The sequence below is a fragment of the Diuraphis noxia genome, unplaced genomic scaffold, assembly GCF_037042655.1.
Source record: "Diuraphis noxia isolate RWA-SAM2 unplaced genomic scaffold, SU_Dnox_SAM2 contig0003, whole genome shotgun sequence".
In the NCBI taxonomy this organism is placed as follows: Eukaryota; Metazoa; Arthropoda; class Insecta; order Hemiptera; family Aphididae; genus Diuraphis; species Diuraphis noxia.
Window position 1 is genome coordinate 44,822,434 of NW_028301713.1, and position 22,730 is coordinate 44,845,163.

Here is a 22,730-nt window from a genome sequence, read left to right on the forward strand (position 1 = left end):
TTCATAAAATGACCATAGTACCATTATAGTATGAGTGTACGACCTCTTCTCAGTCTACAAATGGTTTTATGTACAAAAAACAGTAAATATTATATATTTTTGGACTGATTTAGATGTATTACAATATTACTGAATCAATAGAAACAGAATAAGCAATAAAATATAAAACAGAATTAAACAAAACAAAATTTTGCCAACAAAATATAGGTCCCTACTCAAAAATATATTTTTCTTGTTCATTGCCAACAAATACTAGAAGACTAACCACCAATAATGTAAAATAATTTTCATACAGTTTATTTTATATATTATGTCATACTGTCATAGTATGGTGTTTAATAAGACTCCTAGTAAAGTCATACTGGTCAGTGGCTAGAAGACTTTTGACTATAACTATTTAATGTTTGTCTGCAAACCTTCTACAAATAATGATGATATATATAATATTATGTAGGTATAACTTATAAGTAAAAACTGTTCACGCATAATTTAACTTACCATATATACCTTTAAGTATGTAATACAATAATGCAATATGAAATTTCATGATTATTATAAATTTATTTTATATTTTTTATTTAAAGCATAATTTATGTATTCTAAATTATTGTCAAACTAAATACATAATAAATAAGCCAATTGATATATTTAATACATATATTTTGTTTAAAATATTATATAATATTAAGTGAGTTTTACTATTTTTAGTTATTTTATTTTAGAACTATATTATATTATAAGTTATAAATTATAATAAACCAATTAAAATATTTACGAAATATATTGTTATTTATTTATTTATTTTATGAATATTTGAGTTGATTAAAACTGATGTAACACTATAAGACGATCTTACAATCTGAAAATAATTTTATTAATTAATGTTTAATACATTTATTAATTTTCCTTTTATTCATACACTTGCAAACATAGGTAGATCAATCAATTTTGTGGATGTTACATTCATTTTTAAATTATTTGAGCTATTCATTCGCATAGCTAACAATATTAGTTTTTTTATTTCAATATGCATCAATGTCCAGTCACAACTATACAATCCAAAATTTACATCTTCCTTCTAAAAATATAAAAATTAAAGTATTAAACAATTTAAATTTTTTGTTTGATTTTAATAATAGGTACTTTTATATATTACTCTTTCATTGAGGTATTGAAGTAAACTACAGTACATGTATGATTGAATTCCGACAACAATCAATGTCCACGAAAAAGCAAAAACATTAGTGTTGAAAATTGATCCACTTTGCACGTAAGACTAAATTCATACATTAATTAATATTAATACATTTAATCATAAACCGTAGTTAATAGTGTTAACATTTTAGCAGACATTACATTTTTGTACATAATCTATAGTTTTTAACTTCAAAATAATTACGATTTATGACAGATAATCTTACCATCACAATTAAAAAAGGCATAGTTATCATTCCTATTGAATCTCCAACCATATAGCTCAATACAATTGGCCGAGAAATCCTATATATTGTTTCTAATTTCCTGAAATTGTTTATCAATGTTAATACTTATTACTTATTAGTAATTATATAACATGCATACACAGTTTTTAAGAAATTAAAAGAATAAGATTTATTATGTAAAATACAAAAACTGTTCGTTTATATCTCACAATATATATTTTTTAATTAAATTAAATTGCTTTTTATTAATTTCATTGTCTAATTACTCTAATTTAACCATGAAAGCGATGGATTTTTTATCAATAAAGATTTTAGTAGTATTTGAGATTTATATATCAATGCCTCACTCTCTATAGAATAATATGACAATTTCACTATAACAATATTTTGAATTTTATTAAATCTAAATATATTTACTTATAAATGGTTTGACAATCCATAATTATTGATACAAGATCTTTCTGAATTTCATTAATCCTTAATTTACCTGAAAAATATTGATTTATTAAAATGAATATCAATTCATAATTTCACTATACAATTATACATTATTTATTATAATAGAACATAGATACCAAATACTTATACTATAATTTTTTACACACAGTTAAGTCAAATTATATTAATGTATAGAGTATTTATATTGTTTAATAAACTTTTATTTATTTTGAAAAGGTATTTTATAATTGTTAGTATGAATTTTATACAATTTTCTATAATTGGGGTTTTATATTTTGTCAATAAACATATATTCATTTATATGTATCAATATTTATAGATGGATATGGATATTATGGTCTTTACTTCTAAACTATATTATGTTATTTGTTATATGGCATCGACGACGCTGCCGGATGTGCTTGACCATTACGTCAACAATATAGCTGTCCTGCTCAGTTTTTTTTTTTTACAAACATATTCGTTGAAAATTATACATACCAAATCTCTACTCTAATTAATAGTAATATAATTTGTCTATGCCCAACATGCAATGAAAACTACTCCATCAAACACATTATCGTCTACTGCCCAAACTTCAATGAAGCTAGGAAACACTTCGACATTCCCGACAGCCTGTACGAAGCAATTGGTCCATATTCCAACTACCATAATATAATCTTATATTTAAAAAATATCGATTTGTATAACAAAATGTAACAAATAAAAAAATAAAAAATAAATATAATTTGTAACCGATGGCAACTATTTGAAGAAACAAAAAAGATAAAAAAAATCTGCATCGTAAGTTAAAAAAAATTCTTCTGTGAGCTTTCTACAGCTACCTCAAGGAAAATATTATAACCTTATAAGAAATAATAAGCTAAAAAAAAAAAACTCTCAAGTTTCAAGGATTCTATTGATATAATTTTTATTGAAAACGTTTCAAAATTGTTTGAGTATAAACATAAGTTGAATACAGTAGTATAGTATTGTATAAGTTTATCTTGGTTTAATGTAGTGCAGTTTAGGGGAAAATCAGTGTTGGTGTGATGGTGTTACTAGCTTTGTGAAATAATGCTACTAAGACAGTCAATTCTATAAGATTTGATATAGCACTAGTATATTATAAGTCAATCGTGATTCAAAATACTTTTAAAACATTTCAGATATTCTAACAAGAATTTTAAATTTTAACGAAATCGGCCACGTAGTTATTGGGGATAATATATGTTACAAACATACATTTAACTCTCATGTTTGTTTTAAGATATAATTTTGTATTCAAGGCCATTGCGTGATAGTTTAAGGCATGCTTTTCCCAAATTTTCAAATTTTCCATCAACTTTTTCCAAGTTATTCAAACTATTAAAAAATAAAATAAAAAATAAATTTATTCAAATTGATCCAGCAGTTCTCAAGTAATTATATATCCAAATTTTTATGACTTTATCTCTATGTATCAGAATACTAAAATATCATATAATAATTATTTTGATTAAATCAAATATCACAAATATCGTAAATATATTTTTTTATTTTTTTTATGTGGGCAAATAATGTATTGTTAAACATTTAAAAACAATTTACAACATATTAAAGTTAATTTACTCCTTTAAGCTATGCTTATGGGCTATGCCGAGGTAAACTAATTATTTATACACCTACAATAATACAGTAGTTATATTACAGGTACTGAGGTACTAACCTTATATTTATGTTTATAATGTTTAGTAATGTCTATTACCACAGTAGTATTTATAGTATTTAATTAAAATAGATGTAAAAATAAAGTTAAGATGATTAGATACAATTGAAAAAATATGGTTATATTGTTTAGCTGCAGTAATTAAAGTTATTTTAATTATTAAAATAAATCAGAGGATGTTCTAAGTTTATAGTTAATTTAACCTATAATAAATTGTATAAACAATCAAAATAATATCAAATTATAGATTTATTTAAAAAATAAAATTATATACCTATTTCAACTCACCGTTTACGTTTTCAGCCTTGTATTTGAAGTTTTCATACGCAGATGATATTATCTCGTAATGAGTAGCCAGTAACTGGAGTAATGCTACAATGAAAAGATCAAATACTACTAACCCATATGCAGAATACCATACCATTACAAATTCCAATGCGTACAAACTCTTATAAAATGTGTTATAGGTTTTCACAGTAATAGGGTACCTCAAATTTGCAATATTGGTCATGTAATTATTTTCATTATTTTTTGTATCTTCGTTTGTAACGTGATAATTTACAACGATAGGTACAATCGACCATGCAAATGCTGTCATAAAAAATAAAAAAAAATAACAAGGGAAAATTCTTACGAATTTTTTCCCGCAAATATTGAGCTTATATTTGTCTTGTTTACAATATTTATTGGATAAAAACGATTCGTGTGCTACATTAAATAACTTCCAAATTGCATCAGCATTATATATCGTTATAGATATTTTTATATTTCCAAGAAAAATACATGAAAGATAAAATAACATTTGTAAATCTTTAAAACCGTATTCTTCATATGTATCGGCCTTGTAAAAATAACCCGATAATCCAATAATAGTCATAATACTCGTAAAAATAACTAATATAATGTTGATCACGTTATATATATTTAAACCAAATATTTTTTTAGTATTTGGATCAACCATTTGGAAATAGCCAATTGTTTTGAATAACGTTAAATCAAATGCATAATTTTTCTTTGTCGTATTCATGATTTGTACTCGTAGAAGTTAAAGATGTTCATGAAATCTAATAAAAAAAAAAAATAGAATAAAAACAGATTATTCTTTAATAAATAGAATGTTGATTTGTATTAAACACATATTTAGGATACGTTAAGTATAGCATAGCACTAAAAAAAAAGTGTCTTAAAAGATAATATTTTTGCGTTATTTTACGTTTGACTTTTTACTTGCACATACTTTTTTTTTTTTTTATTGAATTAAACCTACTGCGACATAAACCATTGAGTGGAAATTATGGAAAAATACAAATAGTTAAAGAAATAAAATTAAATAGGTACAAGTTGAAAGTTACAACGCGATAATAATGTTAATTTGATACTTTTTTGTGTAAGTACATTGGTTTTAAGTATATAAATCCACGTCCTTTGTCGCGTAGCCAGAATGGTGTTTTGAATGTTGTAACACACTATTTTAAATTGACACTATTTATGCTAAAATTATATGTATTTCATATGATTCTGATTTCTTATGAAATATGTTGTCTGTCATATAGTTGTATTTAAGATTCGGTATTATTAATATGAAGATTAAATTGATTAAGGTTAATATGATAAAGTGATAACTAAAATGGAGAGTTTGTAAGACCTGCACGAAAACCACGTTAATACATTTTTTTATAAAATCCAACAAAATTATGAATTTTATATTATTTATATTAAATACATCTATCTACCTGCAACAACATCTAGATATATATATCATATATTAGTATATTACTAACAGTCTTATTGATAACAAATGTAGTACATCGTTAGAAATTTAACTAGTGTGATTAAATTTTTTAAACCTATACTCGTATATTTGTGTATTTGATTTGATTTTAAACACCCTATAATTTATTATAAGGAGTGGGGCTTGCGGGGACCATGACCTAGTTCTCGCTCTTGAAAGTCAAACTTATTTTTGAATGAGTTGTATCAATTTTTAAAGACATTTATTGCTCATCGATCGCCAACGTTATCTAATTAACAAAAAGATTTTGTCACACTTTAAATGAAAAAAAAGTAGATACATTGCAATGCTTATTATGTCTTGAGTATGTGCTGCAATTCATCTCATATTTCTTTAGCTTTGAAAATAAACTACGTAAACCAAGTCACTAAAATCGCTTACCAAAAACTTCATAAAAAATTTAGCTCTCGTAGTAACCCCAACATGACTGGGTATGGTGCAGATTCAATTGCAATTTTTTAGAAACAAAAGTTAGAAAAAAATAATTATGTTTGAATGCTTGTACTTGTTTTCTTATTTTTGTTGTTTGTAACATATTATAAAAAGTAATTTTAATGACTGATAATATAATAATGCGTATAATTGGATAATAAAATGTAGTATTTATTTTTTCAATATTGTAAAATTATAAAATTATAATTATAATAAAAAGCGTGATTTATATTTAAATATTAAGGTAGAGGGTGAATACTAGGAAGGTCTTGCAGTGATATTTTTCCCTAGACCTTGTAATACCCTAGAGTGGCCTTCATTTATTATTTATATAAGGCCAGACATTTTACAAGTATAAGTAAATATAAATGTTTAAATAATTTAAATTTAAGCTATATTTTAATATTAATCATGAAAACATAACTCAGAATCTTTCTTTGGAATTAAATTTTAAAACAGTATAGAATAAATAATTAGCCACTTTATGTGCAAAGTACTGCACTATAATATGCATTTAATGTGTATAATGTATATAATATGCATTTGTATGAATCTAAAATTTCCTCCATATCGTTATAGTGTGATTTTTTAAATTAAAAAATAATAATAAGATGTTCCTAGCCTTTTAATACCTATAATATAATACATATTTTATTTGTATAAATCTATAACCTTTTTTATGTCGTTAGCGTGTCATATGAAATTAAATAGTAATAATAAAATAATAACCTTTTAACATTAATTTAATACATATAACATACCCTATTTACTTCTCGTAAATAATAATATTTTTCCTTTGGTATTTTGATTTAGTTAATAGACATTTTTCTTCTATAGGTAAATAGGTTATATACAAAAAAATTAAATTTTATATCTTATACCTGTTAAACATCACTGATTATATTATAAATGTGTGTAATAAAATCAAAAACCAGTATAAATACTGTTTACCAATAGGTTAATTGTACCACCAGTCTTGCTATATGATTATAATATAATACACCATGATTGACAAGCAATTAGTAGGTATACTGGCTTAATTGACTCCTGCTCAGAAAATATTCCCCTGCTAATTAAGTTCAGGTAACCCACCACGAAAAATGTAGCGTTGTTAATAAATGGGAAATGTTATGTATATCGCATATGATGAAACCGATGGACTGTGCTGAGAATAAGTTGAATAATAGGTACAGATTATTAAGAGGAAGTTTAACTGAGAAGGAATATACGAGACGGAAAGAGATTAATGGCTATATTAAATATTAATTATAGAATCATTGCATTTGTTTAATTAAATTTTCACTAATGATTGACGACTTCTAAAGTTTTTTTTATCAGTGATTATCAATTTTCATAATTTTTATATATATTCTATTTTTATTGTGATAATACATTTTAAAATCAAAGATTTATCATATTAAATGTAAAAATCAATGTTGATTCTTAATATGGTAGGTATTCAGTTTTTAATGAATAAAAAATATGATTATATTACTAACCACATTTATTTAAAAACTAGACAACTGAAACATAATTTAATAAGTAGACATTGTATAAAATACGTGTTGTCTTATCATTTAATTCACTAGGTACCTATATAAGAATAAAAGAGTTTAACTTTACATTAATAAATGAAAAACTACAACTAGCAAGTGATATACTTTGGTGAGGGGGTTGTACCCCCCTTAAATTACACAATATATGCGATTCCAATATTTTATTTTTCCGTATTATTTAAACCTTTTTAATTGTCTTATTTTCTTTTTTTCTATTCAGAAGTAGGTTAATTTTTTACAAACGTTGATAAATAAATATTATATGTTTAAATATTTTTATTCATTGGCATTTAAAGTTTTGATGAGCGAAGTTGTGTCAACATTTTTGCAATATACCCAACAGATAACACTTCTTATATCTAAATTTTAATAATAAAAATGCACTAACAAGAATGAACCAATAAGCATGGCAAATATCTGATATACCTACTTTATATTGTGAATATACAAAGTAATAGTCAAATATTTAAACATTTATACATAATTTAATATAAATATAGAGGAACGATTATGATTATATGTCTAGGATCTAATCTAAGTCAACAATTTATGTCGTTAAATAATATTTATAAAGGTATAATCAACTGTAGTATATTTTGTAACCATGGCAATACAATTCATAATGGATAAACGTTCAAACATAACATAAAATTCCATATTAATATATTACTACTATTTTATAACTTAATTAAGTATTCAATATTAAAAGTATAAAATCAAAAATCTATTCTTATTTAGTGGAAAACTGTATCATTATAGCGGTTATATCCAACCCTTAATAGTAGGTTGAAATGTCTGCGTGTGGGTTTAAATGATTCAACATACCGTCAAAATTAATTACTCTAATCAGCCAAGGTAAATGTGCATATTTTGGTAGTTTTGATGGTAGGAATCGTCTTTGTGCAGTCCCATTAAATATTTTTGAGTACCACCTTGTTAAATCCTACCCTTTCTCATTAGTTTATACAAAGGTATTTCATATTCAAAATATTTATTAAGATATCGACATCTAAAATTATCAGTAACCAGATTAAAAATAACTAATTTTGGTTCATTTTAATATTTTTACCATACATAAAAATAATAATGTTTAATAAAATCACTTAAAGCAAAATATGTTTTAGTATTAAGTATCTTATATTTTATAACTAATCATAAATCATAAATTTTGAAATTGTCTTAAGAGTATACTTAGGTTTTTAGGTAGGTTAGTATACCTATGCATATGATAAATAACTATAAATTAATATAATGTAAAAAATGCATAATCGTGTATTAAAACAGAAATAATTATAAATTTGGACCCAAATCACAACGAAGGAATTCGTATGGCAATTGGAGCATTAATACAAGTCCAATCGACAGAATTCTTAACTACGCCAGAGAATTACACCTTCAATTCCAAACAGATCAAGATACGCTAACATACATTATCAAAAGAAGAAACACAACCAATCACATAGCCACATAGGATACAAAACCATTTTCAACAATCATACTCCATTTCTAACAAACATGGAACACAAACAAATCCCTCGGTACAAGACTTATTCATCAAATTACAACAATCAATGGACGTACATAATTCAGTAGTAAACAGCATTACGTTTCAATTTTCTGGGAATTAAAACTTAATTCAGAACTTCTCAACTTCAATTAAAATGAAACAAATCATATCATAATTTATTATTAGTTCCAAAACACAACCCAATACCCATCTCCTAATCACATCAAAATATACACAGATACCTACATCTAAATTTGAACATGGTGTAGGCTTAGCAGTAGTTCAAGATGACACAATCATTCAACACAAACTCTTAAAAATAACCAGCATATCATCAGCCGAAAACTACAATATTTTTGAAGCAGTGAAACTCACAAATACTTTAGAAACAAACGATATAGGTACTAATAATCAGCAACTCCCTTAGCTCCTTACTAGCAATTAAAACACATCCTTAAAAAAATGAAATGATCTCAAATATTCAAGCAATCATTAATCAAAAAAAAAAAAATATTGGTACTTACTATGGTACCTACTTATTTTACTTTTTTTTTTTTTTTTTTTTTTTTACTAAGAACTTTCAGTATAACTATTATAGTCAACAATTACAATATTGATAGATACATAATGCAGAATGAGCATATGATATAATGATAAATAAGATAACGATGTCAAATAAGAGTAAACAGAACGGAATATTAGTGTATATAGTAACAGAAATAATATTAAATGTAAATATCATAATCATAATTAATTGGTTGTTATTATAGCGGAAAGAAAATAATTAATTATGGAGGTTAAATCGGATAGGAATTTTGATAGAGCTAATTTTAAATTAGAGTTTTGCGGATTAATGTTCGGTTTTGAACCCGAAGTAGCAGTTGCATATGATGGGATGGATTGAGAGGGGTCAATGGGAAGGGAATCGGAGGATATGTTTTTTGTAAATGTGATATTTTTTTTGGAGTTTGAAGACTTTAATTTGTAGCGATTTATAATGGTTTGATAGAACTGGCACCCCTTGAAGCTGGCCGTATGATTTTCGGAACAGTGGACGCATTTAGCTGGGCTGGAGTGATCCTTGGTGCAGCTTTCTGATTCATGAGCAGGCGCGGATCCAAGGGGGGGGGGCGAAGGGGGCGCACGCCCCCCCCCAAAAATCCCTAAAATAGGTTTGAATTATGTACTCGTAAATAATATATTTGGTTTTCAATTTTTTTTGTGGTTCATAACAATTACTAACTAGATTTTCTAAAGAAAAAAAAAAAGAAAAATCGATTTTGTGTTATAAAAATACTTAATTATTAATAAAAAAAAGATTGTTTTGTAAACTATTGTTGTTTATTTTTCTTACAATGCGGACGAAATGTCAGCACTGAGGGTAGAATAATGGAGGTTTCTGATAACGATCCTAAAAGGACGTTGAGAGCGAGGACGAAAAGTATGGAAACTGGCGTTAGTTTCCATCAAATGATTTGCCAGTGCATTGAAATTTTCGCGACCATTGGGATGGACGATAAGGTATAAAGGAGTGGACTTACATGTAAACCCCTTGGGGCCGACGGTCTTTATTAATACATCCTTGAATGCGGAAAAGTTATCGATGTTCCTGATGTAAAAAGGTAGAGCCGGGGGCTCAGCCTGGGAAGAAGTGAGAGATTAAGGTACAACAGTGACTTCACGGGAAGGTCGCGCCGTATCAAACACAGAGTCATCGTTAGAGTCAATTGAGGCGAGAACAGCGAAACGGTTTGGTGAGGTGAAAGTTTTACCTTTTTCCCCTCATGTAGAGGAGAATTTGGAGAAGAACTAGATAATATTCTTTTTGATGACGTAGGCGTACGAGGCGGACTATTACCGGAACGAATCATAATAAGATAAACGTTGAAAACGAAAACGCAATTTATATAATTACAATACAGATAACGGAAGGAACATAAAAGCGTGTGTTCATGGTGAACGTTATTGCCAGACTCCTTATTGTACTTATTACAGGAAATAAAAAAGCAGACAAATATACCGACCAGGCAACAAAAACCATTCCACACCCAACAATAACCAACATATCCACCATTAACATTAAAAACTCTATCAAACAAAGAATCCTCTCATCTTGGCAAAATTACTGAAACTTAATACCATCGTCTAACAAAACTCAAAAATATTTTAAAAAAACTATCAAAAATGGAATACGCCTAATTTCAACCAACATCAAGGTATCGCAATCACCCGCGTCCTGCACTAGAACTGTGACCTAGACACTACTTACCCACTCATATTTAATTAGTAAAAATCCTCAACCAATATGTGAATCTTGCCACACTTCATTAATTATTAAACACATTGTGAAGTAGTGCTTACAATATTATACAACTCACACCAGCCTCAATATGTCACCCCATAGCAGAAGCACTGGGCTAAAGTAAAACTCCAAAAATAATAGCATTTTTAAGTACCTACCCGTTAACATCATTAAAAAATTGTAACCGTAAAACTTGTATACAATATATTATATTATTATGTGACACACTGACACCTAATCTTAAAAAAATCACCATATAAAAATTAATGTCAGGCTAATAACTTAAGTTGTTGAAACCATATTTCTTTCAAATAAAAATTATAAATCAAGAAGTAAAACCACAGGCGCACGCTTGATTACAAATAGACATAATAATAAAAAGATGGCAAGTGGGTACCGCTGTGCTGTACAATAGGTGTCAAGTGATGGGTGGCTGTAATGTACTAATTATGTATGTGTTGAATTTGAAGTCAATTGTAAATTATTGTATACCTATGAAACGGTTTGTCAACCTCTATATATAGGTACTATACTAAAAATATCTTTTTAAATAGAGGCTCCCATGATTCCCACTGTCTCCGCCCAGGATCATTTTTTGTACATATTGATTTATCATTGATTTAAATTTAACGCATCCATTACAATGGCCCATTCAATGGCGATGTTAAATTAGGTTAGGAACTATAAATTTATAATGTTTATAAAATGATACAGGTTGTTAAGACAAACGAATAAATGTTTAATTTTACAAATCATTAATTATTAATTAAATAATACCAGGCTTATTTTATACTATTAGTCAATCATCAATCATTAGAATTATGACTAGTAAATTATAAGGGATATTTACAAACTACAAATTAAATACAAGCTTTAGTTCGTTTTAAGCTATAGTCGATGTAACATGCGCCAGGTATGATTTACTTACAAGCATTTTTTTAAAACTTATTTTCATTCTGTATTCATACTAAATACACCAATATGCACTGATAATGTATAGATTGTTAACCTAATATTTTTTTTTAGCTCGTTTTAGCTTTTTTATATATAATAGTTTGTTTCCTAGTAAAACCATAACTTTATTTAAATAAGTTTTTAATTCATTTTTACACTATTTATTTTTTTGATATTTTACGTTGTTAATGTCAGTTATAATATCATTAAGTAGTAACTCTTATAAATTATATGAATTGTATTTTCAAAGACAAATGCAAATATCATTAAAAAAAAATACCACTTTTTTAGTACAATATATTTATTAAATTATTTTTTGTTTAATTTTCAGTGATAATTTTTTCATTAATACAACATGAATAAACAGAAAAAATACGATATAAATTTCGTGTTCAAATTAATTGGTGTTTATCAAATGGTGGACCCACATTGTCAAAAAATATTTGGTTTTAACATATACCATTTAGTAAATATTGTATTCATGGTATTTACAACAAGTTGGACGATTTTGGGACTATCTGGATTTTTTTACAATGTGCAAAATAACAATTATAATGATAGTGATGTTGATATAATATTTATAATTTTTTACGTATTTTGTCTAATAATTGGGAATCTCAAAATAATAATAATAGTTAATAAAGCTAAACAACTTTGGGATATGCTAGAAATTATGAATGAGTCATTGTTATCAAATACCTTTTACAAAAGAAACTATTATAAGATCGTAAAGTGTGGTGATCTATTATCAAAATTTTTCAATTTGTATTTTGCTTTATTTTTGATCACTTTAACGTCATATGGAATCATGCCCATAGTTTTAAATGCCCGTTCTATTAACGATACTACACAAAATACAAATATGATTAAAAAAATTAACGTAATCAATCTTAGGTACCCATTTACTACAGAAACATACAATGCCTTTTTTAAAATATTTTATGCATCAGAATGTATTATGTTATTTTATACTGGATTGGGAGTATTTGGATTTGATCTATTTTTAATAACCCTCTTAATGATAATATCAACTCAATACAAATTATTAGCATCTGCATATGAAGTATTGGAATACAGAGTGGACAATGACGATGGTGCGTTATTAGTATTAATTGAATAGTAATTTTACATATTAATTTTTCTGTAGATAATGCTATTGGCTATAAAGCAATAATAATGCTACAATATATTTCTTTTTAGTAAATAGGATTAAAGATTATGGAGTGCAATTGCCAATTAGTAGATAATACCAGAAAATCTATAAATATCAATATGTCTTTTTTTTTTTTATTGATCTAAAAAACATCGGCTTCTATGGCCATTAGTTTGACTTTAACTTAAATTAGTATACAAAGGTGATTAACTTATATTATGGTATGGCTTAGATTAGGTTATATAGCTATTAATATGTCTACTTAACAGCTAATATTAAATTTATTTTAATTATCCGATTTTTATAGTATACTCGTACTTGTGTTATCTATACGTTTTGTGTTTAATTAATTTTCTAAAAAATATTAAGGTGTTATAATCAGGGTTCGGATTTTATAGCATTTGCTACTTATTATAGGATAGAGATAAAAATAGCAGAGTGGGCTGTAAATTTGTTTAATGCACCACGGACTCTAAATATGAAATTTTATTTTGCTATTTTTTGCATATTTGAAGAATTTAAAAATTTTAGTGCTACTTTTAAAGTTTTGGTGCCATGTTTTGCTAATATTCTTAATTCGACGCTTTATTTTATATTTTTCATAAATCTCGTGACAAATGGTAATCATTAATGCGAATCAATAAGAATTGAAATTGTATTCTTATTTACTCAGATAATTTTGAATAGTTGCGTACAAACGATGTCATAATTCAAGGTATCAATAGTTAATCAGTACATACAAATTTGCATACGAAACTGCATAATATACATAATAATACAAAATACAAAACTGCATACGGAGATTTTAGTTTTTTTTTTATAAATATATGATTTAATAAAGATATATGATAAATTGAATAACATTTTGATTTGTATTTATTTTTATTTGTTGCTATTTTTGATTTTTTTAGGAAATATTTATAGAGCATATTTTACGGTTTTTTTTGGTCATATTAAAGCGCATATTTTAGGATTTTTGATGCTATAAAATCCGAACCCTGGTTATAATATTATCTCATTATTCATACCTATGTGTTGTATGTTTAGATAGCTTTCTAAGCGATGATAAACTTCTAGAGACATTTATGTCAATTGTTTCAGATGGTCAAATTATTCACAAGTGAGTTCTTATTTATATTTTAAACATAATTTATTGTCATATGTCTTATATAAACTCTGCATAATAAAATAAACATATTACATTTTTTATTTTAATATTAAAAATGTATTGTAATAGAAAACATATAATGATTAATTGTACCTACTTATTAATTTTAGTTTCTGAGCGTATTGATTTTACAATAATTTAGATTTTCAATTTCAATATATTCTGGTGGGAATGTAAATCTTATTTGTACTTTAGGAAAACTGAAATAAGAGAATAGGTTCTTTTCTAAATTATTGAAAAAAAAAAAAATAAAAACGTTTAATCAAAACCATTTTTTGACAAAATCAATTTTATTATTTTATTGTAATTTAAAAACAAATTACTGTAGCCACTTGATATTTCACATAATATTTAAATTAGTATTTTTTTTTTACATAGAATAATTAAAAAAATATATTTTGTACTCTTTTTAAACATATAGTAAGCATATGAAATTTTCAAGTTTTTTTTAGATTTATTTAATAATTGTTAATAAAAACGATTTTTGCACGACCATAAAAAAAAATTGGCAATGTTCCTTTAAAAGTGTTTATTAATAGAATTAAAACATAAACGTAAATCCAAAATATTTTTTTACAAGCGTTTGAAGATAAAATTTTGACAAATTACGTTGCAAACATAAAAATTTGAAAATTATACTGTACTTAAAAATTCATACCTTAAATTTTAAAACTATTTTAATATTCTTCACAAGTTGTTGTTAAAAAAATTAAAAAATTTTGAGTCTTTTATTTATTCAAGGTATTTATTCAAAAGTTAAAAAACATATAATATGTAATATAATCATATAGTATAATATACTATTAAAATAATATTATAATAAATGAAATGTTTTTAGAAAAATAATCAACTTATCGTGTTATAATAAAATATATTTATATTTTTTCATTTTGCTAATTACTTAGTTATATAGAGAGATAGACAGACCGTATTCAGGATATTTTAGATTCTGAGTGGAGCGAAAATGTATGATTTTACAATAATATGTGTTTTTATTTTTTATTTATTCATTTTTTTTTCTGTACCTATCATCACGTTTTGGGGCACTAAAAATGCTTCGATTTTCGACTAAAATTTAATACAAGATTTCTTACAAGTTTTTCAACCTTTACCACAAAAAAAAATATCCTCCAGAAAGTCAAATTAATTTTTTTTGATTGGTTGAAATTTAAATTTTTATAACATTGGATTTTCACTAGATTTCTCATTTAGCGATTTTCATATTTTGGTGTAACTCTAAAACAAATGACCAAAGATACTTGGAATTTTCACTGAATATTTATATAGGCATTTTCTATATTTGATAAAATTTTATTGGTTGGATCAATAAAAAGCTTCAAAATTTATTATAAGGCTTCCAACATAATATTTATTAAACATGTAAAAATTATGGCAATGTTCTAATTATTATAGATGGAAATTCATAAAAATTTTTCTTTTCATATCTTAGATTTGGAAACTTAATTCAAGATTCTTTATAAGTTTGTCTACCTTTATCAAAAAAAAAAAAAAAAAAATGTCCACCGGAATGCCAAATATTTTGATAAGTATTAATAATAAGTAATAATAATCTATAATACGTCATATCCTATAGACAGATAAACTGTCTCCACTCAGAATCGTTTTTCGTATATACAATAATATAATATCATTGGATTCAAATTTAATTCTATCCATTAGAGTAACCCACTTGTAACCTTCTGAACAGCAGAGTGACATCCATTTTCCCGCTTTTTTATTTTATTTACTTAATTAATAACTATAAGTACATATGTGTTATTGATACAGTATTACAGTAACTAGTTTTATTAAATATAACTTATTAAGTTATGTATATAAATTATGAATTTCGATGTAAAATTTCAGGAAATTAAAAATGCTTTATGATATTATACGTCCTGTTGGTTTAGTTCAGTTGTTAGCAGATGCTTTAGGGATGATATGTATGCCTTATTTAATTGTAGTGGTAAGTATTAACGCAATATTATACTATACAACAATGTAAAATACAATTTAAAAGTCAAAATTATTTTAATCTATCGTTAATTTAAACGGGAATGTTAATGTTAATGTTTTTATACAGTACTTTGTGAAATACGGATCGTTGTTTAATCCAGGAACGTTAAAGTTCTTGCTTACGCTGGGTTTTGCAGGAGTGCAGTCTTACATGATCTGTAGCTTACTTCAACGCGTCAATGACTGTGTATTATATTTTGAACCATGCATTTATGTGGGTGTTTTCAACATGAAATTGTATTTGTTTTAAGAGAGAAGGCGTCAATTTTGGATTATATTGTTGTGATTGGACAGGAATGGACATCCACATGAAAAAGCTGATTCTATTCACAATGAAAATGAACAATTCAAATAAATTAAAAATGAATATCACCACAAATAAATGTATTAATCTCCCATTTCTTTCAACGGTATGTTTTGATATACATCTCAATTATAATAAATATATATAAAATATTATCTTAATTATTTGTTTTTCAGATTATACGATTGTCTTATCGTATATCGTCCGTATTGATTAATTCCAATATTAATAATTATTAATAGCAATGAATATTTAAAAGACTAGGAGGGAATTTTGACACTCTAGAAGTATGGAAATATGGAAGTATATAAAATTTTAGTTCAAAATATCTTAATAATGTAGCAAATCAAAACAGTGCTATATTTATATATGTAATATATTTATATGCAAATACTATTACATAACTATTACCTATAATATTATAGTCTTACATACTTGGTTAAATATTAAATTGAACTTTATAACAGAATAAAATTTAAATTTTTTTTTGTAATATGTATAACTGTAAAATACATACCAATGATCGACGACTATATTGAATAATGTACTATTATACTTTGATATACCAAGAACAAGATCATACTGAAATGGAATTATACATATTTCTAATATTATAATTTATAATAGCTATCAAAATGGGATATATTTAACTTTATTTGTTTAGTTTATTTAACCATACGTTAGGGATCAATACGACTTATATATTATTATGTTGTTTGTGAAATTCAATAAAAACAACTAAAATTATAATTCATATGTATATAACATAATGTATAATGTATTATGAAGGGTACAGTAGGGATAAATATTATATATATATATGTATATATATAATTTTATTTATGGCATCGGTAGCAGCAGGGGGCCCTCCTTTCACTTTATTTACACGTGGGCTCGTAAAATTATACGAGATGATTCTTTTAAAGGTAAATATTAATTTTCTTGCAAACATTAGCATTTTTTTTTTACATAATTTGAATTAAAAATAATGAAAAAATTATCAAAACTACCAGAAAAAATATATTTTTTAGGGTTTTCAATTTTTAGTAGTTTGTGGTAGAATATATATATATATTTTAAAATTACAATTTAATTTTCCGATTCTGAATGTTTTTCTTAGAATTTCGTATAAAAATCATGGAAAAGAGCATTATTATATAGGTATAAGATAAATAATAAGGTAATATTATATCATTAATTGATTTTAACTTAAAAATGTATATGCTGACTTACAGAAAAACGGAGTTAATAGGTTCGTATTATAATTTTTTAGAAAATGTCTTAAGGCATAGGTTGTATATTATACATCATAGTAATTAGGACCACCCCTCGCTAAGTTGACTAATTGGAAAGTCAGTACGATCCTAATTTAAAATGTAATAGGTGTAATCATTAAATTCAGTTTTTTGAAATTAAATAAATGATGATACCCTTTTACTAAAATATACAAATTTAAAAAGATATATTTTTTAGAAAAAATTTTTTATTGTTTTGAATTGCTTAAAATATATTTTATACGGTGACTGATTAACAATATTGTAAATAGTAATTTTGAAATACATCCACTTTCATTAAAAAAAGAAAAAACTTAAAAAATTATTGATAGATAACAATAATAAAAAAGCGTGTAAATATATATTACTCTGCAGTACCTACAGTAGTTTACAAGTGGGTTATTGTAATGGATGGTATTAAATTTAAATTCAATGATATAATATAATTTTATACGAAAAATGATTCTGAGCGGATTGCAGCGGAAATGGTTTGACAAACAGTTAGACTGACAGTCGATGATATTTTAAAGTTGTATACTATATTCATTTTATTACTTTAATTTCAAAAAAAGTGTAGGTACCTATATAATATAAATTCCAAATTAACCAAACAGATTCATTATACAGTCGACTCACTCAGTCATTAATTATAGTAGGTATATAGGTACAATTCATTATAAAGTATTATTATAAGTCATTAACGACATTAATTATAAATATTAGAATTTATAATATACTCTAGACATTCTAAGTACCCACGAATAATATTTTTAAATGACAACAATATAACTAAAATTGTTATTCTTGGTTATTTATAATATGTAATTTCGTCCAAATTCGAACTTAAAATAACTATGAAAAAAACTGTGTTTGTATAGTTTTTAGATTTTTATTGCTGCAGAACTAACTACTTACGTGAAACCTTGATTTAAATTTTCAATCCTTAGTTATAAAAGTTAAGTGTTTTGTAAATTGTTAATAACTTAATAAATTGGTAAATTTTCAATTAAATACATTTTGTTAAAATTTGAATTTGAGACGGTTATAAAAGAAACTTGCTAATGTATTTTTAATATTTTCCAACTGATATTATATCAATTTATAGGGAACCTTGTATTAAATTTTCAAGGTTTTTGACCCAACAAATAAAAAATTTTAACCTCCCCCCACGGTCGATACGCCAATGTAACCAGTTAACTTTCCGGGACTTCGAAATATTTTTACTGTAGAAACCTTCACGAAACTGTATTATTTACTACTAGGTATTTTCCGAAATGGTCTACTCAAAGGATTTTGGATACAAATTTTTTTTATATTTTCTGAATACCTAACTCTTTAAATATCATTGTGTACCTACATAATTTTATATTATTCTATACTTAGTAGGTACGTATCCAGCCGATGAGTGAGAATATTATTATTATTTTAAAATTCAATTTAGTGCTTATCTGCTAGCATATAATAATTATTTAGAATTTGAAAACAAATACTTTAATATCCAACATGGTCACCGCCACCACCTAAAAAAAAAAAACCCATTACGTAGACTTAAGCGTAATATTGATGTTGCGACATATTTAATTAATAAAAGAGGTATTGTCAATGGGTTTCTTTCTCTAAACGTTACTCATTTAATCTTATTGTAAATATCAAATTTGCTTATTGTAATAATTGTATACAGATTGTAAATTATCTTCATAAAAAAAAAAAATTGAAAACAATATTTTATAAATGTTTTAATGTTTACACTACTGCATTTAATAACGGGGAACTATTCAACATAAAGTCATAAAATGCTATACAAATATTAATGGATGGTTCATAATATTTTATTCATGTTGTATTAATAGTGTAGAATAAGAATCACTCATATATAAGTTATTATTGTCAATAACCCTTATTATTTAATGTATTGTTCTTTGACAAAATATGTTTAATTTGTTTAATATTTATAATTTAAGTACTTATATCGAGCTATATATTGTGTAATATGACGGTGCGTGGTGTATGGTATTTGGAATAACTACGTAAATATAAACTGTATTCCAATAATCAGCAATAGCTTATTAGTAATAAGATAACATAATTGTAGCATGTACGTGCACACGCGGGAGTGCTCCCTTATTTCTTTTATATACAATCACACCCTACTATGCACATGTTTTTTACGACCCGTGCGTGAGCTCATAGAAAATTGCACAGTCGGATCTATACTGAAGATGGAAATTAAATTTGAAAATAAAAAACAAACACACTAGCGTTATCTAGCAACGAAAATAAACAGTTGTCAAGTCTGGTTTTACGATGCAATGGCGTTAGATAGCGTAGTCACTTTGAATTATTAGTTGTTAACAGCATGTTATATTATTTTTTATATTACTCTGGATTTTAAGTGCTGTTATACTAGTTGTTAATTTGTTATTGATTCTCGCAGCCCGAACGATTATATTAGCATAATAGGTACCCCGGCAGGGCCGTATTTAGGGGGGAGCTGCAGGGTATTGTTGCCCCCGGCGTCTGAGTAGGAGAAGGCGGCTAATTTTTTTATAATTTAAATTTGTATTTTGAATAATGATTAATGAGGCGTATTTTTTTTGTTGCCCCTTGCTGTCAAATTCCTAAATACGGCCCTGGTTAGATCCGAGATCGTGACGTGTCGTCGTTACCAATTTTTTTTTATTTAATATAAAATATTTTTTTTTGTCTAATTTCTAATTTTGCGTAGACAGAAACCCAAATATATTTATTAATTACTAATTATTTTATACTCTTAAACTTATTTAAAGTTATATAATATTTACTTAATTTTTTAAATTTATTAATTAATTTATAATATTAGCTATATTTTTGTATTATTAGCGATTTTAATTGTTTCAAGTATGTACCTAATGATAAAAAATATACACTTATAATTTTATAGGTAAACATAAATTTGGAAATGTATTCTATATTTAGATAAAATTAGACAACAGAAAGAATAAATAATTGCATATTAAATTACGAATAATTTAGTTTTATTAAATAGAAATTATTTTTATATAAAAGGTTAAGAGGAAGATGTCCTACTATTGTCTTACTATTGTCATGCTATTATATCGAAATGCATGGGAAAAGAAAATCGGTATTATCATTGAGTATGGTATTATTTTGAATATTTGATTAGGAATTCTCGAGTTAAATTTGTGTATATGGTAGAGAGAGAGAGAAAGCGATGGTAGAGTTTTAACGTTTTAAGATATTCATTATTTTTTTTTTAAAGAGCTCAAAAAATTAAAACTAAATATTCCAGATGATGTAGAACTGTCCAATTTAACATCAAACCTTTTCGTATTTCTTTTTATTTGGGCAAATAAAATCTAGTCACAAAATGAATAATGTAGTAAATCACTCTAAGATGATTATTTTACCTATACCTTATATCGTACAACGTGAGACATATTATACCTTTTAATGATTTTTAGTCATTAACATTTGATTTACACACTTAACAATACGAAAAAAAGAAGAAACTAAAATTGCTTGTGTATACAAAAATTATCTTTTATTAATTTAACAAATTTATAATCAATTACAAAATTCAAATATTATAACAATTTATCGAACAGTTACATATGTATAAATTTATATAGGTACATGTTTCAAATAAAAAAAAAATGAACATACAGTTTTGAAAAATTATTTTATAACAGTAAAAAAACATAGCAAAGTTGCTATTATCATAAGGAAAACATTTTTGAAGATACAATATGTATAAATTTTTATTAATTAGCACAAAATGGCTAAATTATTACATTTTTACAAGTAAAAGAATTTCAAAGTCAAAAAAGGGGTAGGAGGAATGCCCATGGTCCAAATACAAAAAGGGGAAACATTTAAAAAAAAAAGAGAAAAAATAGTACAAAATGACTATAATTTAAATATTGCATGTACAAGATTTAGTCGAAAAGGGGGGGAGACAAACAATGTAGAAGAATCTATAAACAACAACAGTATATACACAAAAAAAAGTTATAAAAAAAAATAAAAAAAAAATACGTCAGTCAGGAGACACAAAAACAAGGAGGGGAGGATACGGGATGGCGATTGGGTGCGGATTTGTAACAGTTTTGGCCACTGGTCACCTCCACAACGTTCCACGACCGGTCCCACGGGTAGACGAGTGTCACGGTCGCGTTTGCTTGGACGCGTGACGACCTTGCCCAGCCGGCGAGGCCAGACCGAGACGGCCGCGGGAGCGATGGTCGACGGCGACAAGCAACGGCGGCTAGTGCGCGATGTTAGCGCTTTGATGGTTGACGGCGAGACGACTCTAGCGACAGACTTGCGGCGGATACCGTTGGAAACGAAGCGAGAGAATCGAGATTTGGCGCATGCGGAGTGGACGGTGATCGCTTTGCGGACAAGCGACCCGGCCGATGTGGGTTTACCGCGGGACGAAAAGGCGAGAGCCATCGGACCGCCGCACGAGCGACGTACCGCGATCCTTGACAATCGGTAATTTTCGTCCTGGCGTCGTCCCTTCAGCCGCGTCTTTGTCCTGCAATGACCGTCGCCACGAAGTCGCACGCCACCGGACCCTGAAACGTTCATAGTTTCCTCGGGTCCGGTGCCGCTGACGTCCGTGTTCCTAGCGCATAAATCTCTATACCACTTACCCCGTGCCAAGGTGTCCGCCACTGCCATC

General features: G+C 26.4%; 2 protein-coding genes across 2 annotated transcripts; one reads left to right on the forward strand and one right to left on the reverse strand.

Annotated features, from left to right (window-relative positions):
- Positions 1-790: 790 nt before the first annotated feature.
- Positions 791-16,629, reverse strand: LOC149057430 (uncharacterized). Its single transcript, XM_089223805.1, has 7 exons — positions 16,539-16,629; positions 3,877-4,652; positions 1,860-1,929; positions 1,422-1,521; positions 1,157-1,276; positions 920-1,078; positions 791-859 (listed from the first exon to the last, which is right to left on the reverse strand). The coding sequence occupies exons 2-7, from the start codon at positions 4,613-4,615 to the stop codon at positions 791-793; spliced, it is 1,257 nt and encodes a 418-aa protein (XP_089079931.1). The 5' UTR covers positions 4,616-4,652; positions 16,539-16,629.
- Positions 12,487-17,113, forward strand: LOC149057431 (uncharacterized). The gene is made up of 6 exons (XM_089223803.1): positions 12,487-13,225; positions 14,332-14,404; positions 16,319-16,418; positions 16,536-16,655; positions 16,720-16,878; positions 16,949-17,113. The coding sequence occupies exons 1-6, from the start codon at positions 12,487-12,489 to the stop codon at positions 17,009-17,011; spliced, it is 1,254 nt and encodes a 417-aa protein (XP_089079929.1). The 3' UTR covers positions 17,012-17,113.
- The last annotated feature ends 5,617 nt before the right edge of the window (positions 17,114-22,730 follow it).

Coding starts and splice junctions, on each gene's coding strand:
- LOC149057430 (XM_089223805.1), bottom strand. CDS start 4,615: ATGAATACGACAAAGAAAAATTATGCATTTGATTTAACGTTATTCAAA. Junction 1,522..1,859: donor GATTGTCAAACCATTTATAA/GTAAATATATTT, acceptor AAACAATTTCAG/GAAATTAGAAACAATATATA. Junction 860..919: donor ATCTACCTATGTTTGCAAGT/GTATGAATAAAA, acceptor AATTATTTTCAG/ATTGTAAGATCGTCTTATAG.
- LOC149057431 (XM_089223803.1), top strand. CDS start 12,487: ATGAATAAACAGAAAAAATACGATATAAATTTCGTGTTCAAATTAATT. Junction 13,226..14,331: donor CAGAGTGGACAATGACGATG/GTGCGTTATTAG, acceptor TTGTATGTTTAG/ATAGCTTTCTAAGCGATGAT. Junction 14,405..16,318: donor GATGGTCAAATTATTCACAA/GTGAGTTCTTAT, acceptor GTAAAATTTCAG/GAAATTAAAAATGCTTTATG.